The sequence below is a fragment of the Triticum urartu genome, chromosome 3 (genome assembly GCF_003073215.2).
Source record: "Triticum urartu cultivar G1812 chromosome 3, Tu2.1, whole genome shotgun sequence".
Classification (NCBI taxonomy): domain Eukaryota; kingdom Viridiplantae; phylum Streptophyta; class Magnoliopsida; order Poales; family Poaceae; genus Triticum; species Triticum urartu.
In genome coordinates this window covers 641,521,466-641,547,417 of record NC_053024.1, presented here as the reverse complement: position 1 = coordinate 641,547,417, position 25,952 = coordinate 641,521,466, and the positions used below count along the sequence as shown (strand labels likewise).

At 48.0% G+C, this 25,952-nt stretch overlaps 2 protein-coding genes and 1 long non-coding RNA gene across 6 annotated transcripts; 1 reads left to right on the top strand and 2 right to left on the bottom strand.

The window, feature by feature from the left end:
• Positions 1 to 771: 771 nt before the first annotated feature.
• Positions 772 to 3,048, top strand: LOC125545611. 4 transcript variants are annotated; one of them, XR_007300104.1, is made up of 6 exons: positions 807 to 1,258; positions 1,369 to 1,561; positions 1,661 to 1,712; positions 1,806 to 1,844; positions 1,922 to 1,987; positions 2,376 to 3,048. It is a non-coding gene; the product is annotated as an uncharacterized LOC125545611 (long non-coding RNA). The 4 variants fall into 4 exon arrangements; XR_007300105.1 differs by having other exon boundaries at positions 772 to 1,262; positions 1,661 to 1,844; XR_007300102.1 differs by having other exon boundaries at positions 1,661 to 1,844.
• A 2,359-nt stretch (positions 3,049 to 5,407) lies between these two features.
• LOC125547084 (probable pectinesterase/pectinesterase inhibitor 51) lies at positions 5,408 to 8,226 on the bottom strand (the record flags this gene model as incomplete). Its single annotated transcript, XM_048711103.1, has 2 exons — positions 5,408 to 6,305; positions 7,128 to 8,226. Coding segments are annotated over 2 exons (1,791 nt in total), but the record flags the coding sequence as incomplete, so codon positions are not given.
• Positions 8,227 to 14,567: 6,341 nt separating this feature from the next.
• Positions 14,568 to 18,380, bottom strand: LOC125545610 (protein trichome berefringence-like 7). Its single transcript, XM_048709623.1, has 5 exons — positions 18,185 to 18,380; positions 17,142 to 18,083; positions 16,003 to 16,161; positions 15,543 to 15,820; positions 14,568 to 14,894 (listed from the first exon to the last, which is right to left on the bottom strand). Exons 2-5 carry the CDS (start codon positions 17,975 to 17,977, stop codon positions 14,872 to 14,874), a joined length of 1,296 nt encoding a protein of 431 aa, XP_048565580.1. The 5' UTR covers positions 17,978 to 18,083; positions 18,185 to 18,380; the 3' UTR covers positions 14,568 to 14,871.
• Positions 18,381 to 25,952: the final 7,572 nt, after the last annotated feature.

Sequence of the window (25,952 nt, the reverse complement as noted above, 5' to 3'; positions counted from 1 at the left end):
GTTCAATATCGTTACCGGCAAGTCTCTTTACTCGTTCCATAATACATCACCTCGTGACTAACTCCTTAGTCGTTTGCTTGCAAGTTTATGATGTGTATTACCGAGAGGGCCCAAAGATACCTCTCCGATACTCAGAGTGACAAATCCTAATCTTAATCTATGCCAACTCAACAAACACCTTTGGAGATACCTGTAGAGCATCTTTATAATCACCCAGTTACGTTGTGACGTTTGATAGCACATAAGGTATTCCTCTGGTATCCGAGAGTTGCATAATCTCATAGTCGAAGGAATATATATTTGACATGAAGAAAGCAATAGCAATAAAACTGAACGATCATAATGTAAGCTAACGGATGGGTCTTGTCCATCACATCATTCTTCTAATGATGTGATTCCGTTATCAAATGACAACTCATGTCTATGGCTAGGAAACCTTAACCATCTTTGATCAATGAGCTAGTCAAGTAAAGGCCCACTAAGGACACGGTATTTGTTTATATATTCACATATGTATTTAAGTTTTCGATCAATACAATTCTAGCATAAATAATAAACCTTTATCATGAATAAGGAAATATAAAATAACAATTATTATTGCCTCTAGGGCATATTTCCTTCGGCATCAACCTGTTGCTACTATTTAAGTTGACTCGTATACTATTTAGGTCGACTCCTACAGGCATTCATTGATAATCTCACTACTAGTTATCTTTCATGTATGTTACATATTATTGCACACGGTCCAACACAATAATCTGCGGGGTAAGGGTACCTCCTCGCGCTATCCATGTTGATAGCATGTACTATTCGTCCGCTCGTTCGCGATTTGCTGTTGGCGATTCTTGTGCAGAGAGATTGGGTGAGCGTGTACTTCCTCAGATACACCTGCCCCCACTACTTCGTTTCCTTCCCTACGAAGATGACTTCGCATCGACTCCCATGTCTACCTCCTCCATGCCTCCCCTACCACCACCACCGCTTAGACACATCGGCTCCTCCTCTACCATTCTCTCAATCTGGATCCAAGGAGGTGGTTGGCAGGGACGCCATCGACCTTAGGGCTGAGGGGTGGCGACCATCCCAGATCAGAATCAGCTGGAGTGGCTCGAGGGAGACGTGGTCTGGATGGCGTTGCGGCATCCTCGCCATTCGGTATACGCGCAGCTGCGGCTCCTTGCCTTGGCAAGGTCTTCAAGGACGACAAGCTCGTTGAGTGTCTCCTCGACCGCTCCCCCAGCCCCACCTCCTCGAATTCGTATGTTCGTTCCCTTCCGTCCCGTGTCTCCCGTCTACTTCCGAGATTCGCATGCCATCTATTCGAGGATACGCCCATATGGACTGTTTGGTTTTGTTTCTTCTATCCAGGTTGCAGGAGTTCACGAGCTGGCACGACTGCTCTTCTACGACTTCCTAAAATTTTATTTCTTCTTTCCCTTTCCTTTCTTTTGTCTTCACCTGATTGATGTTGTATTATTCATGTGCTGCCGAATTTGTTTTGCAAGTACTTAATCTTGCTATGGAATGAGGCATCACATTTTTGCCAGGCTAGGGTGTCCAGGTACCTACCTTAGGCCATGGTTTCTTTTACTAGTTCTGTATAGATGTCTCTTACTTAGTTTGATGGTATGCACATATTGTTTGATGTCTCTTGGTTCAGGGTTGCTGTATTGGGCACACAAAAAACAAGGATGACGCATGGCACATTTCAGGTGTAAATCTATTTCATATATTGAAAGACATAGGTTGTTCCAGATAGAGTTGTATATTGGTGATGCCTTCTCATTGGTTTGCTGCATATGTAGTTACAGAGTGGGTCGCGCCTTTTCGTCAGGCATTCTCTGGTGCTTCCCACGGTGTCTCTCTCTGTTCTTATTGCTGCTGCACACAAACGACTGACCTTGCTCTGTTTTCTTTCTAGGTTCGACTTGTAGATAGGACACACATCATGGTTAGCTCTTTGGTCATCAACTGGTCCATGACCAAGGTATGTATTCACCACTGACTTCTCTCAGACATATGCATGCTCCTTGTAATCTAGGCATAACAGTTCTTCAGAAAAACTGTATGATCGATCCGCGAGGCGCCGCTGTTGCTATTAGACTAGCTGGAGATGTGGTCATCAACTAATGCAATGCGAGTATGTGATGATGATTTTGACATATGGATGTTGTTGTTCCAAGTTGAATTTCAAGATATTTGTGAGAGGAATTTCACACAAAATTGCTGCAGCTTAATTCACTATACTATTATTATTATTGCATCAGGGAAGGCGTGTATTAGTGTGGTGATAATATGTGTGCATTTCTTATTGCCGTATATTTTCCAATCATTCACTACAAACGAGACTGATCAGAGCATTGATACTTATGTAGTAGAAAAGAAGGTCGGCGCTCACGCTCAGGAAGGACATCTCAAAGTCAGTGCAGGAAATGACCACCGCCGTGTTCTCAGCGGAAGGGACAGAGGGGCACAGAAGCTGCTGACATCCTCATCAGAATTTAGTTCCAAGGAGCTTAGTTACTTAATTACCTCCGCTCGTGTATCTTCATTTTCATGTCGTCGCTGGATTATTATTATTGTTACAGTTCAGTAGTAGTCATTCTAGCTTGGCACCGCTAAATTTTATTTGAAATGTAGAATATATTAAAACAAACACAACCGTATATAACTTCTTGTGCATCAGGGAGGCATGCTGTGGAAGCAAAAGGTTGCAGGTTTATGCTAAGTGAGGGAGATATGGTGAAAGCAGCGAAAGGGAAAGACTACAGATTGCTGGATTGGGAGTTTGGGACTTTGCCTGCAAAATGATTGTCGTCCTGAAAGGCTAGGAGTGGGCACTCCTCTGGGTTGCTCTTTGCTTACATAGGCAACAAAATATATTGCACTTCTGCTAATCACAGTTCATCTCTACATTCTCAGTAGGTACTTTAATTGAAGGGCTTTTCTCAATTGTGATAGGAATAACCTGATAGATTCAAAAAATATCTATCTATTTATGTGTAACACCATGGTTTTTGGCCCCTGCTTTTTCTTTCTGCTGCTTCAGTTGATCTTGTTGGTTCTTTGCTCTGGTTTTTCTCAGTCAACTCATCTGGACTTAACCAACATAAAGCTAAATAAAAACCTCTCTCACTAGCTATATCTCTCTATAGGATAGCCTCACTTGCACCCCTACCCCAAAACCCTAAGATCATATTCTTTTGAGATATATGCCCTAGAACACCTAAGTTATGAAGCAACCACCACTTTAGTGCTTAGGAAAATTTCTAGATAATTATCATAATTTCTTTGGATCAAATATACTTCAGAAAAGTCCCTTGCTCCACTAGGAACTTTTGCATTTGAGCCCCTCTTCCACTTTTGCATTCTGACCCTTCTTTCAAGTTGTACAACAAGTACTAGCTAGAGGGGCCCATTTGTTCTGCAAATTTGCATACCCACTCACCCTAGTGACTAAACCAACCACACCAAATCTCACATCCTAACTCTAGTTCATTTGCACTTTGCAAACAACAAACACCTTTTGTCCAAAACCTTCTAGAAGAACTTGTACTCACCTCACTGCACCAGCCCCCCAACTGCAGCCGCACACATGCCTATCTTAGCCCCCCTAGCTACTGGACATAGCCAGCAGTGGCAGAGCTTCAACGCGATTTGAGAGGGGGCTAAATGAGTCTTAAATAGAGTTGAGGGGCCTAATCTAGTGTATTCTATTAAAGTTTGTTCAAATATTATTAAATATTACTATGTGTTTATACGAAGAAATAAATTTGGTAAGGGGGCATTGCCCCCTTTGGCCCTCACTAAGCTCCGCCACTGATAGCCAGACGCGGCCAAAACCACCCAGGTATCAGCACCAGGTGGTGACCGTGAGGTTGGCATGCACACATCACGTGCTCTGTGAAGCGCTCGTGCCCTGCCCATGCAGCCGTAGCCCAACTGCGCGTCCCTGGCTCCTCTGCCACGCGCAGCCCCTCCCTCGCTCCCCAAGCCCCTCCCTACATCGAGGCGGGCATCGGCCGCCCTCATCCTTTCCTTCCCACAGCGGGCACATCGGTCCCCGTAGCACTCAAACTCCGGCGGACCGGTGATGGGGAAAGGAAGATTGGAAGGCTCCTGGGAGGACCGCATGATCCAACCCCAAAGGGTCCGAGCGCCCGATGCCCCGACGCAATGGACTCGCGTCAAACAGATCCCGCCGTCGGTCGGGCGTTGTTCTCCCAGGAGCTTTGGAGTGCAATGCGGACGACTATTGCCTCATCCAACCCGCACGAGACGACAGACCAGTCGAGGGATCCGGACTAGTCAGAGTCAGGTTCGCTGCTCGCCATGCCGGAGAAGGCCGAAGATCGCCGGACGAGAGCTTGGGTGGAAGAGTGGAGTGGAAGGAAGTGGCTAGGGTTTGATCCAGGGAGCGGATGGGGACAAATACATGTGGGGTCCGATGGGCCAGCGTGAGCCGGAGCCAACGTGGTGGACGCGGCCGAGCCTTTCAATATTTGGGTTGGATATAAGGGGTGTCGGTCAACTGGGGCGTTTGAGGCTGGTTTGAAGCGCTCGTCTGGGCTCGGGCTTTTTGACCGGTCAGTGACCAGGCCGTCCGCCCGGATGTACAAGGTGGATGGCGGCGGCGAAGGAGGTGTACGACGTGGCGTTCGTCCTCTCCAACTCGTTTTTTTTTGCGGCAACCTCTCCAACTCGTTGATGGAGTACCACCTCCACGTCGAGAAGCCCGGTGATGATGATGAGTAGAGTTAGGTTTTTATTATGTTTTAAGCCAGTATGAACTGGCGCGAACTAGTAGTTAAAAAAATATAAATTATGTGGCATATGTTTGTTGAATTTGTTTTTATATCGTAAACAAAATTCATAGTAGCGCGGTTTGCAAGATACTACTCCGTATATGCTAGAGATGCTGCAAGCTAAGCGAGTAGAGTAATTCTTTGCCGTCCTGGTCTGGAATCTGAACTGATGGATCGAGTCACGGCACACCGGCGCACGAGTCGTGCCTTAGTGACGGAGTCCGTACTGCCCCACAACCGGCCAGGAACCAAACTCCAAAAGTTCCAAAGCTGGTTGGGTCCATAGGGCGGCGCTGCGAATGCAGACCGCAGCGGTGCAGCGACGGATCGGAATAGGATAGCGCACTGGAAGGATGCAGCTCGTGATGGACGTCGTGGACCACCACAACCACGGGTCAGATGTGATCATTCGATACTACATAATGCTCTCGCGTTGCGTCACGCATGCTATGGGGAAACTGCACGCCGATCCTATCTCAATCTGCCCCTCCTCTCCGTGTTCTGGCCACATCCATCTCGCCCTAGGTGGAAACTGCCCGCTAGATTTGGCGGCCATTATTGATCGTGCTTAGCCGTAAGGCCACTAGCTTCCCAGTGGAGTGTTCACCAATCAACACCGATCAAGATCGGCGCCCACTCCCATTTGCGTTAGGCACCACTGCATTTGCATAACTGCAACGACTGCAGTACATCCGTGACCGAGTGGCACGATCATCGCCGACCGGTCCACCAGCCCACGCGAGCTCGATTATGCATGCTCTTTTTTTTCTGACGGTATCGATTATGCATGCTACCAGGACTAAAAAGCCTACTTCACTTTGGGTATCCACTCGTCCCCCTGTATGAAGCTGGCGACGCTGTAGACGTCGACGCGCTCCTTGGGCACCTGGCTGCTCCACGCCACCCTGCCGCCTCCCCGCCCGCCGGCGCCAGGGCCGGCGCTATCATACTCCCCGTAGTAGAGCGTCTTGAGCGCGAAGTCGCCGCTCCATGGCATCCACCCCTCGGGCCGCACGATCTCAGCCATCGTGCACCCGACGAACACCGTGCGGGAGTACTCCTTCCACGGCCGGCCGAGGAACACGTGGTGCACGCCGGGCTTCTGCCGGTAGAAGACCATGTACTCGTCGCTGCCGTTGACGCGGCAGCCCCGGAGCACGATCCCCGTGGGCTGCGCCGGGTCGGTGCGGCCCTGCGCCGTCAGCGCGTCCGTCTCGCCCTTCTCCGGCCGCAGCTGCCGGGGCAGCACGACGAGGTCGCTGTCGTGGAGCACGGCGGCCGAGTTGCCGAAGACGAAGTCCACCGTGCCGGCCACGCGGCAGCGGGTGTAGAACTGGCGCATGGCGTGCACGTACAGCGTGTCCTGGTGCCCCAGCAGCTCCACCGTGTCCAGCACCGTGCGGTCGCCCGTGGACCGGAACGCCACCGCCTGGTGCGCGTCCGGCCCCGCCGTGTTCGCGATCGTCAGGTCGCGCGCCATGAAGCCGTCCGCGAGCACGCCTGGAAATGAATGAAAAAGCGCAAAGTTACGACATGGTCGATCACTGTGCTGGTCGAGAAAACTCGCGGCCCGTGACATGTGGGTCGCAGATTCGCCTGACAAAGTTAAAATTGTGGACCGTGATGCGACTTTTTCTCTGTGATGAAAATAGCTCGCCGTCCGGACTGGAGTATTGTCGAAGCGTGTTTTTCTTCTTGCTTGATAGGGTTGCATAGAGCACGGGAAAGTTCAGTGTTTGTCTCACCTAGGACCCGTGGTCGGCGTCGGCACGTCGCATTGTCGCTTCCGCCATGGAAGATCGCCGCCGCCGGTCAAGTTAAAAATCTTAGAAATAGACTGGTCGTTGGTTTTGTTTCGGGCCGCTGAAATCATCCAAAGTGCATGTTTTTTTGAAGTCTCCAAAGTGCATGGTTGGGTTGTCATTTGGGTACCTAGATCACCGCATATAGCTTTGTTTTGGGGGATTATTTTTGCCATTTGGCCAAATATTTCCTCCTTAATAATACTAGCTGATCCAAAAATATAATTTGCTAATAGCGTAACTGATTGTAACGCACAAAAGGTACGAATTGATTGTCCAGATCAGAACAAACTTGACGGAAAGCGTTTTAGGTGCGGACAAAGAGCGATGGGGCGGCCGGTCGATCACGAGCGGCGTCTTTAACGCCACCGCATTCATTTCGTGGACGTAGTACGTGTACGATCGCAGTACAAACTATGCTGGCAAATCCATCGGTGTAGTACGTACGTATACGGTATACCCCCACATAAATACGTACAGATACGAAGGAGTAAGTGCGTGTGGCGACGCGTGTACGCACCTACGGTGGCCGTGTTGAACGTGGACACGCCGGGCGTGTCCGCGTTGAGGTCGCCGGTGAGGACCGTCTTCCCCATGCCGTCGCCGACCAGCACCAGGTTGGTCTTCTCCCACGGCACGCTCACCGTCTCCTTGTACACGCCTGCCTTCACGTACACCACGAACCTCTTGCCCCCGTTGTCCGGCGCGGCCGCCACCGCCTCCCGCACTGTCCTGTAGTCGCACCCGGCGCCGCACACCGTCGCGTCCGCGGGGAGCCCCTTGGGCACGCCGAGCGCGTCCACGTCGGCCCCCGACGCCGCGGGCGAAGGCCAGTACCCGTCGCGCTCCGTCTGCGGCGGCGCCCAGGCGGACGTGTCGTCGCCGTACCGCTTCAGCGCGGCGAGCATGGAGATGTAGTTGCTGTTGACGGTGATGGTGTCGTTGAGGTACGCCATGGCATCGTAGATGGTCCGCGAGAAGTTGACGTACTTGTAGGCGGACCAGCAGTCGTAGAGGTGGAGGAGCGAGGCGGAGGCGGGCATGAGCGCCGACGGCGAGGGCGGCGGCTCGAGGCGGTGCGAGGAGAGGGAGAGGGCGGTGAGGCAGTTGGTGGCGGCGGTCGTGAGGTTGACGTTCTTGGAGGAGGCGAGGACGGAGCGCGCGGTGGAGACGGCCGGCGGGAAGCGGGCGCGGAGCGCGGAGAGCGTGGCGCCGAGGAGGTCGGAGGGGGAGGACGCGGCGGTGACGTTGGCGGCGGAGAGCGTGGCGACGCAGGCGGGCCGGAAGCGGGTGGCGTTGCAGGCGAGGAGGACGGGGAGCGGCGCCGCGTAGTTGGCCGCCGGAGGAGGCGCCTTCCGGGGCGGCGGCGCCGGGGCTTTGTGGTGGTGGCGGGAGGAGAGGGCGAAGGGGAGGTGGAGGAGGAGGAGGAGGGCGAGGAGGCGGAGGGGAGGAGGCATTGCTGATGGTGGAATTGTGCGCAGTGGAGTGTGTGTGTGGATGGCCGGCGTTGTGGGGGTTTGGGGTTGGTTATATCGGCGAGAGAGAGAGAGGGGGCAGCGCGCTTGGTCAAGGCTTGGACTGGGTTGGGGAAGAAGGATCGAATTAATAGGGAAATATATTTTTATGACCAATTATAAAGTCGTATTAAAGCTGCGACGTAGAGCGAATTAATGTACTGCAAAAAGAAATCAAGAAAGATCCCACACAAATTGCATACTGGAAAGTGATTTAATCTGACGAGAGTTTATTTCTTTTTTGTATGGATTTACTCATATTTGAAGTCTTTATCTAACACAGACGATAAATGTCACATGTGTGACACGAAACACTCTGACTAACGTTTTTTTACAACTAAAGTTGCCATCAGGAAAAAAAAACCAACCCCCCCCCCCCACCCTCCCTCCCACCCAAAAAAAACTAAAACTTGTCATCCAAAAAGAAATTGTCATACTTGATAACTAAACTTGCCATCCTCACGTCACTAAACTTGTCATAAAAAATGTTTGGAGTTGCCATGTGTCCGTGCTACACGTGTGTCACTTATCAGGGTCATTATCCATTATCTAATTATGTTGAGTTCATCCATCATTCTACCCCTCTCTCCATCTCCCTCTCGTTCATGTAAGTTGTGAGTGAGGTCAGCCTTGTGCTTGATTATGACCACCCTTCTTCCTTCCTCTTTCATTGACGTTGTCCACCGGAGAAGGATGAAAGGAGGGTGTGTCCGTGCATAGTGTTAGGATCCTTATTTTCATACTTCTCTTTATGAGGCGGTCAAATCCATATCTTCCCTTGTTCTTTCGCAACCTCCCCTCCCTCTCATCCATGGTGATTAACGTGAGGCGAAAGTTTGAATAAGCCCAATAGGTGACTCTTATGTTGGCACCTTTTGGTCAGAACCATGGCGACGTGTTTGCTTCGGTCGCCATAGTCCTCACAACCCCGCACCTTTTTTCTTTCTTTGAGAGTTTTTTCTTGGTGTCCGCCGGCTGCATTGGGGGCACTTCGATTCTCTCTCCGGGGACTCTCCGACTCGCGTAGTTGCAGGCGAGGAGGACTAGGAGCGGCGCCGCGTAGTTGGCCGTCGGAGGAGGCGCCTTTCGGGGCGGCGGCGCCGGGGCTTTGTGGTGGTGGCGGGAGGAGAGGGCGAAGGGGAGGTGGAGGAGGAGGAGGAGGGTGAGGATGCGAAGGGGAGGAGGCATTGCTGATGGTGGAATTGTGCCCAATGGAGTGTGTGTGGATGGCCGGCGTTGTGGGGGTTTGGGGTTGGTTATATCGTCGAGAGAGAGGGAGGGGCAGCACGCTTGGTCAAGCCTTGGACTGGGCTGGGGAAGAAGGATCGAATTAATAGGGAAATATATTTTTTAATGACCAATTATAAAGTCGTACTCCCTCCGTCTCAAAATTCTTGTCTTAGATTCGTCTAGATACGGATGCATCTAATACTAAAACGTGACTTGATACATCTGTATTTAGAAAAATTTAAAACAAGAATTTTGAGACTGAGGGAGTATTAAAGTTGAGTAGTAGCCAAGTAAGAACCATGCAAAAAAAGCCAATTAAGAAAGATCTCAAAACAATTCTAGAAAGTGATTAAAAAATGAGACCATTCAAGACTAGCCCTTGGAGACATATTTTATATAAAAAAACTCTAAACATCACAGGTCACTTCATAACTTGAACACGGGCGGGCTAGATAGTTCCATGCTACACCATGTTCTCATACTGGAAAGTGATTCGATCTGAGCGAGGGTTTATTTCATTTTGTATGGATATTCAAATAGGTATGAAGTTACTCATAATTGAAGTCTTTATCTAAATACATATTGAGTTCACCCTCATTCTTCCCCTCTCTTCATCTCCCTCTCGTTCATATAAGTTGTGAGTGAGGTCAGCCTTGTGCTTGGTTATGACCACCCTCCTTCATCGACGTTGTCCGCCGGAGAAGATTGGAAGGAGTGTGTGTGTCTGTGACTTCATGATTTGTGTTAGGATCGTTTTCTTCGTGCTTCTCTTTATGAGGCGCTCAAATCTAGATCCTCTTTGGTTCTTCCTCAACCTCCTCTCCCTCTCATCCATGGCGATGAACGTGAGTTTGAAGTTTGAACCCCGCACCTTTTTTTCTTTTTGGGAGTTTTTTTTCTTGGATCTTGGTGTGTGCGGGCGACTCTGGGGAGCACTTCGATTCGCTCTCCAGTGATGCTCCGACTCGGTTGAGAGGAATGGATGGAAGCGGATCTGGAAGTTACTCCCGCAATAACCACGTTAGCCATAATCTTCTTCATGGAAGGATGGCCCATCGCTTGTCCTCGGATCTTGGAGCCAGCATGGAGATGTGTAAAGAGCTTAGGAGTTGTGGAGAGATCATTTTTGCGGGTTGTGTCGGAGCTCCTCATCGATGTCGACCATGGATAATCTATGCACCTACTATGGTGGTTGTTTGTCGGCTTCGTCACGATGCCTTCAATCTTTCTGGGCGAAAGATGGGCATATTTCTTTCTCCCGGGCCAGGAGCCAACGGGGAGGCAATAAAGCTTCTACTCGAAGTCCTGTTGGGAAACGTTGCATGGAGAAAAAAAATACACACACACGATGATCTATCCATGGAGATGCATAGCAACGAGGGGAAAGAGTGTGTCTACGTACCCTTGTAGACCGTAAGCGGAAGCGTTTCACAACGCGGTTGATGTAGTCGAACTTTCTTCACGATCCAACCGATCGAGTACCGAACGTACAACACCTCCGCGTTTAGCACACGTTCAGCTCGGTGGAGTCATCCGCCTTCTTGATCCAGCAAGAGGGCGAGATAGTGGATGAGTTCACGGCGGCGAGGTGACGGACGGTGATCGTGAAATGATCTCCGCAGGCCTTCGCCTAAGCACTACGAAAATATGACCGGTGGTGTAAACGGTGGAGGGGGACGCCGCACACGGCTAAGATTCTGTTCTTGTGTGCTAGGCGCCCCTCCCTCATATATATATATATATATATATATATATATAGGTGGGGGAGGAGGGAGCAACCATGAGGGCGCCCCAAGTAGGCTGAATCCTACTTGGCGTTTCCTCCCAAGTGGCGCCCCCTGCCATGTGGGGGGGGGGGGGGGGGGGGGGGGGGAGGCAGGGAGGATGCCCCCCCTTTCCTTTCTTTCAGAGAGGGAAAGGCAGGAGGGGCTAGCCCTCCTCTTTTTCCTTCCATAGGGTTGGCCGGCTAGGGAAAGGGGCGCACCAGCCCCCTGTGGGCTGGTCTGTCCCTCCCTTGGCCCATTAAGCCCATATACCTACTGGGGGGTGTCCGGAACCCCTTTCAGTGACCCGATGGCTACCTGGTGCATCCCAAAATCCTTTCGGTGTCCGAATATCATCGTCCTATATATCAATCTTTACCTCCCGACCATTCCTCGTCATGTCCGTGACCTTATCCGGGACTCCAAACAACATTCAGTCACCAAATCATATAATTCATGTAACACTATATCGTCAACGAACGTTAAGCATGCAGACCCTACGGGTTTGAGAACTATGTAGACATGACCGAGACACCTTTCCGGTCAATAACCAATAGTGGAACCTGGATGCCCATATTGGCTCATACATATTCTACGAAGATCTTTATCGGTCGAACTGTTATGACAATATACATAATTCCCTTTGTCCATCATTATGTTACTTGCCCGAGATTCGATCATCGGTATCTCTATACCTACTTCAATCTCATTACTGAAAATCTCTTTACTCGTTCCGTAATACATCACCTCGTAACTAACTCCTTAGTCGTTTGTTTGCAAGTTTATGATGTGTATTACTGACAGGGCCGAGAGATACCTCTCTGATACTCGGAGTGACAAATCATAATCTCGATCTATGCCAACTCAACAAACACATTTGGAGATACCTGTAGAGCATCTTTATGATCACTCAGTTACGTTGTGACGTTTGATACCACACAAGGTATTCCTCCGGTATCTAGGAGTTGCATAATCTCATAGTCCAAGGAATGTGTATTTGACATGAAGAAAGCAATAGCAATAAACTGAATGATCAATATGCTAAGCTAACGGATGGGTCTTGTCCATCGCATCATTCTCCTAGTGATGTGATCCCGTTATTAAATGACAACACATGTCCATGGTTAGGAAACCTTAACCATCTTTGATCAACGAGCTAGTCTAGTAAAAACTTACTAGGGACATAGTATTTGTTTATGTATTCACACATGTATTTAAATTTTCGATCAATACCATTCTAGCATGAATAATAAACATTTATCATGAATAAGGAAATATAAAATAACAACTTTATTATTGCCTCTTGGGCATATTTTCTTCAAGTCCATGACCTGCTGCTGGTGCTGCTATGGAGGTCGTGGCGTATCAAGTTGTTTCGTCTTTGGCGACGTCGTGGTTGGTTTTGAGTGGAGGTGGATTTGAAACCAAACTACAATTTTCTATGTTGCTTGGGGGGTTTCTCCTTATAAAAGTTAGTGACTTTCGTGTATTTTTTGTTTTCTTATAGGTCTTGGTTGTAAGATGTACTGCTCCACCTCTTTGGTCCTTCTAGACCCTTCCCTATCCCAGAAAAAGGAATGTTTATCCGAAAATGGCAAACGGAGACAAAGCTCCATGGAGGCATTTATTTGAAAACTTCAAAATTCGAACTTTTCAGGTTCAAAAATTCTGAAAATAAATACACATATACCTAGATACATAATGTACATGTATGCAAATTTTCAAGTCGAAATACATTAAAATGTGAGTTACGCAAAAAAGACAAATTTGGGGCCTTTTAGCATATAAAGTCCATGATTTTGGTTTTTTTGTACAGCTTGCGATTCAACGTATTTCATCCTGAAATTTTTCATACATACACTTTACATCCTTGCATACATGTGAATTTTTTTCAGAATTTTTTGGAACTGAAATTTATGAATTTTGAATTATTCAAAATAAAGGGCTCCATGAAGCTCGGTCTCCAAAATGCCCTACTCATGTTTATCTATCTATATACTACTATAAAAATATCCAAAGGGAAGATCCAATTAAACTCGACCATCAAACTATATCAACCCAACGACCTAAATTGCTTCAACAAATGAGTGCTCAACATATTTAGTGTGCAATTGATGTCAATACCAAATTTCAATGTTGGCACTAACCATGTACTCTCTTCGTTCCTTTATGTAAGGTGTATTTTACTTGTCACGGTGACCAAGGCACAAAATTATAGAGAATTTATAACGGAATTACCCATGGATAATTCGTTTGCTAACGACAAGTAAATCAGTTAGGCCAGGGTATAAAGAGATACATGCAATCGGGGAAGAAATAATTTCCCTTTTTTAGAAAGAGAGATGCAGACAATCGGTACTTTTCTTTTTTCTGTAGGGCTAATTTTTTGAAGGAATTGAAAGAAATGCATCTTATGTTGTGAAATTTTATAAAAAAAATACACTTTATATAAAAGAACGAAAAAGTACGCAATTACCATCACCCTGCAAAACAAACATGTGATTACTAGCATATGTAATATGAGTTTGTAATTAATATCCTTCCTAATATCAGTATTAAATACAAGCTCGTAGTTAATATCCTACCTAAGAAATCTCAAGCATAATGTAAAATTTAAAGAACAGGAAAATGACAAAACATGATTTTAAGAATGATGAACGGTACGTGCACTGTTCACTCTTCACTGTTAAAAGTGGACAAATTTGTTTTTTTTTGTGTAGATCTGCTCATAATGTATTTCACCGTCAAACTTTATACACATGCCCTGCTCGCTAAAGACCATATATTAAGTAGCATAAATACTTACAAAAGCACCTTTACAGAAATTCAAAAACACATTTAATTCTTGGTGGCGCCGAAGTCCTTTTTCCGTGTGCATCCAACGACAGAGTGCGCTTTGAGCAAAGTTTGCTTTTGTTCCACCCGTGCAATCTCCCCCAACCAACCTCATCCCCCGTTAGTGTCGCCGCCGGATTAAATCCCCCAGGCCACCACACTTTTTTCCTCGGAGGCAGCCACTAGGGTTTAGGTCCAGGGGCACTTGAAATCGCGGAACCGCACGGCAGCACGCTTTCCTCTTTGGGTTGCCTTTGCCTCTCGTTGATGGCAACTGGCATCATAGCAGCCGGTCAGGAAATACACGCATGGATCCGCCACGCCGGGCAGGTAGGCATGCATACTATTGGTCTACTGCCCCTTGCATCATTTCATTTTCATTTTCATTATGGAGAACCAACAAACGTGGAGAAGAGAGGTCGGCGCCCAGCCGTCCTGAACCGTGGAAGTGGCCAGGCAGCAATGCAATTAGAAATGAGTTTCCCCGATTGCAAAATATCAGATTTTTTGCGCGTATAGCAGTTACAGAAGAGCAGGGGGAGTCTCTGGATGCGAAGAACTGCTTTGTTTAATGTGACGACGCATAAACAAATGACGGCAGACCGATTTCATGCGAGAGAGATGAATTTCCAAAATTGCATTCCATCGGTTTGTGCATGCAGGTTACAAACTGCCATGTTCTCTATGTCCAAAAAGACTAAAACGCAAAAGCAGATAACAGCCGAGCATCTATCTATATGACAGGGGATATGCAATTCTTACTGGAGCTAATCGAAGCAAGGATGAGGAATGGAGCAACTTGTACGCATACTGCTGTCTGCCGAGACTTAATGTCTTCGCTCCTTTTATCAGCACATAAAAATGCAAGAAGCAACATGAAACTCGACCAGAAAAACAAAAGGTTGAGTGTACAGTCAAATAGTCAGCCAGCCAGCTTTCGCCAACCTGCGGAATTGGAAATGAGGCAGCGTCAGGAGCCATTATTCAACTCCAAAATGAGCGAGCCACCAAGTTTAAGGACATAAATACTTGCAGAACTAAGTACTACTCCCTCTGTCCCAGAATATAAGAACGTTTTTGACACTATGCCGGTGTTAAAAACGTTCTTATATTTTGGGTCGGAGGGAGTACAAACTAAGTTCATGAAATACGAATTTCCGGAATCAGCTGAATATTGGTTTCAGCTTTCTGTACCATATTCATTAGATCTACATTTTTTGTTCCAGATCTGAGGCTTATTCTGGATAACTTCGTAATGAGTTGCTTCAGTACTTGAGCATATATATGCTGAATTCATTCACACTGTACATGTGAGTCTCAGTTATTGCACTCTATTCTATTTTGACCCTACACAATTGTAAAGCTCATGTTGACGGCACAGCTACCGAATACTCCTATATACAGCTATCTATGCATGGTTCAAGAAACTCCAGGTTCCTTGCAAGCAGAAACAAGATATCAGACAAACAATATTTTATTTATTCACTACAAGGTACTACTCCTTCCGTTCCAAAATAGATGACCCAACTTTGTATTAACTTTGTTATCCTAAATAACACCAGGAAAGAATGTTATCATAGATAAGAAACTCACCATCCGTCAAAAGGTGAGAAAATATTAGCTCATTCCAAGCATCTGGAACTCCGGGAAGACACCAGTGGCTACAATCAAGTATGGTAGAAGGATGACTCCAAATACCAATATGCGCATCACTCCTGAAGGCCCCCATCAAAGTCACATTCAGTATAGTGACAGGAACGCTCATGTTCGCAACAACATCAGCAAGTATATCCCTAAATTCACTCCTGTCAGCTCCTATGGCCTCGGTTGTAGGTCTTTCTGTTACTTCGCATACCTTTTGGTTCAAGCCACTGAAAATAAGAAGAAAAAACAATTACTGTATGTTTTTCAAATGATAACTTGGATGATGTCTGTACTCCACAATCATAGCGGGATTACACCTTCCGTTCAAAGGCTAGAATTATAATGAAGTAATAATGAGGAAAAATAAAATATATTAGGGAAAAGAATTCAGTGTATGTGTGAAACTCACCTCCAATGAGATGGCTCATATGTCCGGAAGAAGACACGTGTTCGTTTTAAATCCACTTTTTCCTTGACCCATGAAGCCCATGTTTCCAGTGCCATTTTGAAAGCAGAATTAACTGATGTTCCCAGTTTAAGCAAGCCTCCAGCCTCAAAATAACAACCCCTGTTGTAAAGACCAAACTAGAATCTCTAAGATTTATGAAAGAAAGGTTACTACTTGATAATTAACAACCCCCGCCAAAAAAAAATTCAAATTTGTTCAATAATAACAACAAATTCCAACACATACTAAGACCAGGCAATGAAGTTTCTTTGGCATTTAAAATTTACTCCCTATTTTTGCCATGTTTGTAAGATTTGAACTCCAACAAATAGTAAATGCATGAAACTTAGCATCATCAAAACATACTCCCGTACTTGGCATCATTTTTTGCCACAGTCATAGCAGGCTTATCATTTTTTGCCACAGCCTTTACAATTGTGGCGATATCTTACAAACATGAAAAACAGGGCCTAATTTTTATACCAAAAAATGAAATAATCTGGTATGGATGCATGAAACCTAGCATCATCAAAACATACTCCCGTACTCAGTAGTGCCTAACCAGCAACCTTCCTCAGGTGAGGCCTACAATTTATTAATATCAGCCTCACTAAGTTTTCGCATAAGAACCTAACATCCTTTAATGTTGCTTTGACCTCAAGAAATAACAAGAAATGGTACGGAGTTAACTTTGCAGTACAATCCGGTAATTAGAAATGGTATGAAGTTAGCTTTGCAATAACACAATCCGGTGATTCGTTTTTGTCTATTTGTGACCCTCGGAAGTTTTGCTACAATCAGTCCTGGTCATTGATTCCTTCCAAAGGAACATTCTGGTGCCTGCTTGGCTTACACTGATACACACACACTATCAATTATTAAGGATTTTATTTTGAAAAACAGGTATACTTAACCAAATATACAAACAGCTAATTGCAAATGTTTTTTTTCTGTAAGTCTAGCGTTTTTGTTTCGAGACAGATATACTAAACCAAAATATAAGATCAGATAATTGCAAATCAGCATGGTTGTGATTATAACAATCCCAAAACAATTACCCACGAACAAAACATGCTAAGAATTAAAGCAAGAACACTCACATGTCAAATAATTTGCTGGGAGTCCACCAATGCCCTGAATTGAAAATAAGCACGTCGGCATTCACCCATTTCCTGCTAAGATCATCCATCTTATCCAGCTTGAGAATCGCGCGGACCCTTTTTGTCACATGTAGAGGAGGAGCAGGGGTCTGCTGTACAAGGAACACCGACCGAAAGAACTCCACACTGAGGTTGAATGACTCAAATCTCACTCCTAAAAATCGGATCGTCTTCGAGATCTGGTTGCCATTCACCTCATAAACCTTCTTGGGGTCGTCCACCCCTGTCATGAGCATGCAGATGAAGGACTCCCACTGTGTTCGGCTCATTGAATCCCCCACAAACACGACCCTCTTCCCTCTCAGCCACTCCAGCACGCTCCGGGCGCTGAAGCGCGGCATGTCGCACTGCCGCGGCTTCCACCGCCACTTGAGGTACTCGGTGTTCCTCCTCCCGTTGGCGAGGCAGTTGAACCCCCTCTCCGCGAACGGGCACTCCGAGCTGTTGTACAGGGGGTACCTCTCGTCCCGCACCCAGCTGCCGTCGAACACGTTGCAGGTGTCCAGACTGTCGCCGGCGAACTCGGCCACCGCGCGGCCCTGGCCCTGGCCCTGGCCCAGGTACCGGGAAACATAGAGGTACAGGCCGCAGGAGAGCACGAGCGCGGCGGAGGCCAGGCAAAGGGCCAGGGCGACGGTGCTCTCGAAAGACGGGCCAGACGGTGACCCCCACCACTTGCGGTTTGCGGCCGCCGCGGACGAGACCCGGGGGCTCCCTACGCCGCCCCTCGCTGTGAGCCGCGCCGACGTGCTCCGGCTGAAGCTCGCGGTCACCATCTCGCCACCGCGGCCGCCCCCCGATCTCCCATTCGGCAACTATACCCGGCCGCGATCTGCGAGCCGGCTCGAACCAGTTCACCGCGAAGCCAAGCTCGCAGCGTGCCTGTCCCAGTCCAGGAGCTCCGAGGAATCAGACCAGATCCAATGTTTCCCGGTGCTTGATTCAGAGTTTTCCCGCACCAGGGGCCGGGATCGGGAACTCACCGGGTTCCGCCGACGGACTCCCCTCTCCGGCGATCGCCGGAGCGGACGACACGCTGAAAACCAGCTGGCGGCGAGGCGGTGAGTGACCTGACCTCGCGACCGGCGGCTGGATGAGCTCTCGTCTCGCTCGGGGAAGGCAAGTTCGAACAGGAAGAGCCGAGGAAGGAGACGGCTGGGAAGGTGGGGTGGGGGGTGGGTGGATGGATGTTCCCTGTCATGTTGACCACGGACCTAACTTGCTGCCACGTTGGCTCCAGGATCGGCGGCCCCACATGGCAGCTGCCGCATGTCCCGTGACGTGGCTTGCCCGGCGTGCGCGCGCGTGGTTTCACTTGTGCGCGGGGAGAGGTGGGTGGAGGAGGACACGCCGGCATGGCGGCATGGGGTTCTGATTATCATCGGCAAGGCCAGAGACGGCCAAATGTTGCGTTGCCGGAGAGCGGCAAATCCATCCATCTCCATCGACGTCGGTCACATAAGCATGCGACTCGGTCGGAGTTTTGCCGTCTTGCGGCCTCTTGTTCGTAAGGATAACTGGCGAGCGCTGAGAGGGGACGTTAAGCGGATCTTTTTCTTCTTTTACAATTTTATTACCTACTAGTACGTAGGTGGGAGATGACAAATCCTGCCATTTTTTGGCGCAAAAATTCTCTTCTTCCGAGGAAATGCCATGCCTTATGAAGAAACTGCCAACTCATATCAAATGTCAACCTCTCCCAGCCAACGTTATATTGCGGTCCCTTTTTCTGGATTACGCATGTTGCGTATCATTCTACTGATAGAGCGTAGAAGTTATATGATGACGGTTCTCGTATAGCATACGCTAGAAGACGCATACAAGAACACATTTCAGCTAAGAGAGAGGGGGTTGCTTAGCCCCAAGTAGCATGAAAATCAGAGTAGATGGATGTTGAGGCTTAGCCCTTTAGCACCCGCTTTCACCTAGGTGTGAACTTCCTCTTGTATGGTGTTGAACTAGGTGGGTATGCGATGGCATGGCACCGTCAAAGATACTGGGAGAGGATGGCGTGTCATACGATGCAAGATACGGCACAGCCGATGAGTAGGTGATGCATTGTCTCGTCTTCTTGGTCGTAGGGAACACATTCAGATGTGTGTGGCGGTCCATGACGGGCGAGGCGCGCCGAGTCCATTGTTTCCAAGTTAGTTGCAAGTGCAGCACTCTCGTGGTGTATACGTCGCTATCCATCCAGCATCAACGGATGGTGCCGGGCTGCGGCCTTAGAGAGATACAGAGGAGACTACGCCATATGTCGACGTACTCCACTGTGGCCTCCGCGCCAAGGGCACCACGGATATCATGATCCATGCTTGTTGCAGGATGGCCGCGGGCAAGGCAGTGGCTCCTTCGCTAGCGTGATACGAGAGCAACTAGGGTGTGCGCGATCTCCGAGATGGATGCCCTATTGAAAGTGTAACGAATCCTCGAGTAGTTTTGCTAATTAATAACAACATATATGTCATTGAACTAATGCCTATTCAAAGATAGATTTCAGGAAAATTCAATGTTGGCATGGCAAGGACATGTGGATGTGGCCCCCTCAAAATGCGAAGGAAGCACATTGGCAAAAGCTTCAAGACTCTTCATTAAAGCAATTCTGCCACTGGACCTTGAGGCGCGCCTGATACTACCTCCAACTCTCAGCTCACCAGGAAGAATTCGAAAAGTAGCATGTTCTAGTGTTATTCATCATATATTTGTTGTGAATCAACTATGACAAAACTGTGTGACAGTAAATACTTTTTGTCTAGAAAGCATAACTTTTGAATCAATTGCTCTTGGGGATGTAGCTCAAATGGTAGAACGTTCGCTTTGCATGCGAGAGGCATGGGGTTTGATCCCCCGCATCTCCATCTTTTGTCTCTATTTTTGCACTTTCTCAAAGGTATAGTCCTTTTTAGCGGTTCTCACTTCTCAGAGGTATTAGTCATCTCGTTCGTTTCAGGATTTTCTTTTTCGAAATTCGTCTTTACAATTTTACATTGGAAGCCCAGTGTGGATCATATTCGCTTCCTGTTTTCTTGTGGTCCATCTTTAATTGCGCATGAACTTTACCTTCAAAGCCCAATATGGACAATATTCGGGAGCTCCTATTCGGCGCTTCAGGCGCCACGGAAGTTCACCTTCGCCCACACGCCGGTGCTGGTGGGACGACTCATGTACATGATCGCATTTGACAAAAAAAGAGAAAAAAGTAATCGGAAAAAACATGATGAATTTGAAAAAAGTTGATCAATCTTAAAATAAGTTCATCGGATTTGAAATAAGTTCACTGATTTTGAAAAACAATCATCAAATTTGCAGAAAGTTCATAAATTTTTGAAAAAATGTTCATCCATTTTGAAAAAAAATCATCGAACTTGCGAGTACTTTCTATAAAATTCTTTGATTTTAAAGAAAAGGTGTTGCTTGGTACGCGAGGTTTCGGAGTGCTTGGCGGGTGGTGGTACTTCTCTGGAGGGTGCAACAGGTGTCGGCCATCTTCGCTTAGTTGAGTTGTCGTTATCGACATTTGTTTCTTTTTTCTTTCTCTTCTTTTTCTTTTGGGCTCGTTTGTGCTGCAGCCCCAACAAGCTCGTTGTATCGGTTAGTCGTTGCTTTATAATCTAAAGCGGGGGAGACTCTTTTTTGTCTAATCTCTCGTAACGAAGACCTTGCATTAGTTGTGGTGGACATGTTCACAAAGTATGCTCATTTCATTGCTCCAAAACGACATATTACAATGCATATAGTAGCTAAAGCATTTAGTGATCATGTGTTCAAAATAAGTTTGGCTCCATTTATTGTCACTTCCAGGGATCGGATTTTTACCAATCAATGTGGAAACATTTGTTCAAGAAATCAGCAGTTAAATTACACATGAGCACCTCTTTTCGTCCACAATTTGATGGTCAGACAAAGAGTCAATGTTTTGAAAATTATATCAGGTACATGGATTTTGCACAACGAAAGAAATGGAACATTTGGTTATCTATGGCAAAGTGGTGGTATGATACAAGCTTTCACACATATCTTAAGGTGGTTCTGTTTTAGGCCTTATATGGTCACCCCTGCCCTCAGTGCTGAAATGAATCCGCTCACTGATCCAAGAGAACACCTCAAGTAGGACACTAATTTAGGGCCAGTTCTTTTCACGATATAATTTTGTAGAATTATGATTCTGAAAACTGCCCACAGAATCGTGTGCCCACATAATTGTCTGTCCAGTTCTTTTCTATAATTCTAGCTTGTGATTGTTGTATGAGCTATCTGTTGAAATGCCTGAAATGCCCCTAGAGCATTTTCAATCGTAGAATCATAGTTATTCAAATTTTGACAGCATACTTTTATATAGCTAGCACCCCCTAATTTTGAATTCCCTAATTCCAGTTTTGGATAAACTGCTAGCATCCAACGGTATTTTTACAGAGAAGGAAGACAGAGAGGAGACAAAACAGAGAGGAGAGGAGACAAAGAGGAGAAAATCTCACCTGAGGCGATGGCGGCAGGCGGAGTCGGGCGAGGCAGTGTCGGGGGGCGGGGGGTCCAGGCGAGCCGGCGGGGCGGTGTTGGGTGTGTTGGGGAACATAGCATGCAATTTAAAAAAAATTCCTACGATCACACAAGATCTATCTAGGAGGTGCATAGCAATGAGAGGGGGAGAGTGTGTCTACGTATCCTCGTAGACCGAAAGCGAAAGCGTTAGGTTAACGCGGTTGATGTAGTCAAACGTCTTCGTGATCCAACCGATCAAGTACCGAACATACGGCACCTCCGAGTTCAGCACACGTTTAGCTTGATGACGTCCCTCGAACTCCTTATCCAGCAGAGGGTCGAGGTAGAGTTTCGTCAGCACGACGCCGTGGTAACGGTTGTAAGGGCATATTTATCCCTTAGTTGTTTTGGTGATTGATGACAATGTGTTTGTGGACTAATCGTGTGCACTGAGTATTTCAGACAAATCATGACTAGGCACAAGATGATTTCATGCCCCTCGAAGACTGTTGAAGACGGTGTTTCTCTACGTTTCTTTTCGGTGGATTTGAGTCATAGGAAAGTCGTACTATTAAGAGCGGGTCCGCATCGGAAAGGTTTGGGTGGAATCATAACGTACACGTCCCCTCCTTTCGCACCCCTTTCCTTTGGCTCTTTGGAGCATCCTCTGTTTAACCGTGTCTCTGCGAAATTAAGGATTTCTAGTGTTGCCGCTCTGAGGCTCGCGGTAGTACTGCTCTTTGGAGCGGTAGTACCGCGGGGCCTTACGGTAGTACCGGCCGTAGGCACGGTAGTACCGCAGGTGCTCACGGTAGTACTGCTTCTTGGGAGCGGCAGTACCGTGGCCTCAGGCCAGGCTCAGCCGCTCCAGCGGTTGTAGGGGCGGATGTAATTTTTTACATCCGCGCCTTGCGTGGTAGTACCGCCCCTTGGGTGCGGCAGTACTATGAGCCCTGGCCTGGCACAGCAACACGAGCAGAAGTAGGGGCGGATGTAATTTTTTACATCCGCGCCCTACGCGGTAGTACCGCTCCTGGCTTGCGGTACTACCGTGTCGGATTTTTGCACAGATCCCAACTCAGCGGAAGTTGCTACGGATGTATTTTTATATGTATATGCCTTCCCATTCTGGACTATCCCTGTCTTGCGGTAGTACCGCAAGGGGGAGTGGTAGTACCACGCCAGCGGTTCTACCGCCCTCTGCTTCATCGCATTAGGGTTAGTTTGGTTCCTGCTGCATGGGCGGTAGTACCGCGGTGCCTCGTGGTAGTACCGTGTGCCCAAGCGGTAGTACCGCGTCCCCGGTGAGGTAGTACCGTGCTTCGCAGGCTGAGTTGGTGGATAACGGTTGGATTTGTTCTTCCACTATATAAGGGGTGTCTTCTTCTCCGGTCGACCACCTCTTCCACCTTTAAGCTCCATTGTTGCTGCAAGCTCCATTTTCGCCCGATCTCTCTCCCTAGCCGATCAAACTTGTTGATCTCCTAGGGATTGGTTGAGAAGGCCTAGATCTACACATCCACCAAGAGATATTTGATTCCCCCACTAATCCCTCGCGGATCTTGTTACTTTTGGGTGTTTGAGCACCCTAGACGGTTGAGGTCACCGTGGAGCCATATTCTAATGTGGTGAAGCTTCGTGGTGTCGTTGGGAGCCTCCAATTAAGTTGTGGAGATATCCCCAACCTTGTTTGTAAAGGTCCGGTCGCCGCCTCCAAAGGCACCATGTTGGGGAACACAGTAATTTCAAAAAAATTCCTACGCACACGCAAGATCATGGTGATGCATATCAACGAGAGGGGAGAGTGTCGTCTACATACCCTCGTAGACCGTAAGCAGAAGCATTATGAGAACGCGGTTGATTTAGTCATACGTCTTCACGATTCGACCGATCCAAGTACCGAACGTACGACACCTCCGAGTTCAGCACACGTTCAACTCGGTGACGTCCCACGAACTCGGATCCAACAGAGCTTCGAGGGAGAGTTCTGTCAGCGCGACGGCGTGATGACGGTGATGATGATGCCACCGGCGCAGGGCTTCGCCTAAGCACCGCTACGATATGACCGAGGTGGATTATGGTGGAGGGGGGCACCGCACACGGCTAAAAGATCAACTGATCAACGTGTGTGTCTTGGGGTGCCCCCTGCCCCCGTATATAAAGGAGCAAGGGGGGAGGCTGGGCGGCCGGCGTTAGCAAGGCGCGCCAGGAGGAGTCCTCCTCCTAGTGGGAGTAGGACTCCCCTTTCCTAGTCCCACTAGGTGGGGGAAGGAAGGAGTGGGAGAGGGGAAAGGCAAGGGGGCGCCCCCCCTTTCTTGTCCTATTCGGTCTCAAGGGGAGGGCGTGCGGCCCTGCCCTGGCCGGCCCCTCTCTCTCTCTCCATTAGGTCCCAACAAGGCCCATTAACACCCGGGGGGTTCCGGTAACCCCCCCGGCACTCTGGTAAAATCCCGATTTCACCCGGAACCATTCCGATGTCCAAATGTAGGCTTCCAATATATCAATCTTTATGTCTCGGCCATTTTGAGACTCCTCGTCATGTCCGTGATCATATCCGGGACTCTGAACTACCTTCGGTACATCAAAACACATAAACTCATATTACCGATCGTCACAGAACTTTAAGCGTGCCTGTGATCTCCATCTCCAAAGCATCGTCATGATCACCATCATCACCGGCTTGACACCTTGATCTCCATCGAAGCATCATTGTCGTCACGCCAACTATTGCCTCCATGACTATCACTAAGTAAAGCAATTACATGGCGATTGCATTTCATACAATAAAGCGACAACCATATGGCTCCTTCCAGTTGCCGATAACTGTGTTACAAAACATGATCATCTCATACAATAAAATTTAGCATCATGTCTTGACCATATCACATCACAACATGCCCTGAAAAAACAAGTTAGACGTCCTCTACTTTGTTGTTGCAAGTTTTACGTGGCTGATACGGGCTAAGCAAGAACCGTTCTTACCTACGCATCAAAAACCACAACCGCTTCATCCAACAATGCCGCTGAATCAAGAATCAACTAGTGACGACAAGCAATATGTATATACCCACGCCCACAACTCCTTTGTGTTCTACTCGTGCATATAACATCTATGTGTTCTACTCGTGCATATAACATCTACGCATAAACCTGGCTTGGGTGCCATTGTTGGGGAACGCAGTAATTTCAAAAAAATTCCTATGCACAGGCAAGATCATGGTGATGCATAGCAATGAGAGGGGAGAGTTTCGTCCATGTACCCTCATAGTCCGTAAGCGGAAGCGTTATGAGAACGTGGTTGATGTAGTTGTACGTCTTCACGATCCGACCGATCCAAGTACCGAATGTACGGCACCTCCGAGTTCAGCACACGTTCAGCTCGGTGACATCCCACGAACTCCAATCTAGCAGAGCTTCGAGGGATAGTTTTGTCAGCACGACGGCATAATGACAGTGATGATGATGCTACCGATGCAGGGCTTTGCCTAAGCACCGCTACGATATGACCGAGGTGGATTATGGTGGAGGGGGGCACCGCACACGGCTAAAAGATCAACTGATCAACGTGTGTGTCTTGGGGTGCCCCCTGCCCCCGTATATAAAGGAGCAAGGGGGGAGGCTGGGCGGCCGGCGTTAGCAAGGCGCGCCAGGAGGAGGAGTCCTCCTCCTAGTGGGAGTAGGACTCCCCTTTCCTAGTCCCACTAGGTGGGGGAAGGAAGGAGTGGGAGAGGGGAAAGGCAAGGGGGCGCCCCCCCTTTCTTGTCCTATTCGGTCTCAAGGGGAGGGCGTGCGGCCCTGCCCTGGCCGGCCCCTCTCTCTCTCTCCATTAGGTCCCAACAAGGCCCATTAACACCCGGGGGGTTCCGGTAACCCCCCCCCCCGGCACTCTGGTAAAATCCCGATTTCACCCGGAACCATTCCGATGTCCAAATGTAGGCTTCCAATATATCAATCTTTATGTCTCGGCCATTTTGAGACTCCTCGTCATGTCCGTGATCATATCCGGGACTCTGAACTACCTTTGGTACATCAAAACACATAAACTCATATTACCGATCGTCACAGAACTTTAAGCGTGCGGACCCTACGGGTTCGAGAACTATGTAGACATGACCGAGACTCGTCTCTGGTCAATAACCAATAGAGGAACCTGGATGCTCATATTGGTTCCTACATATTGCCTCCATGACTATCACTAAGTAAAGCAATTACATGGCGATTGCATTTCATACAATAAAGCGACAACCATATGGCTCCTTCCAGTTGCCGATA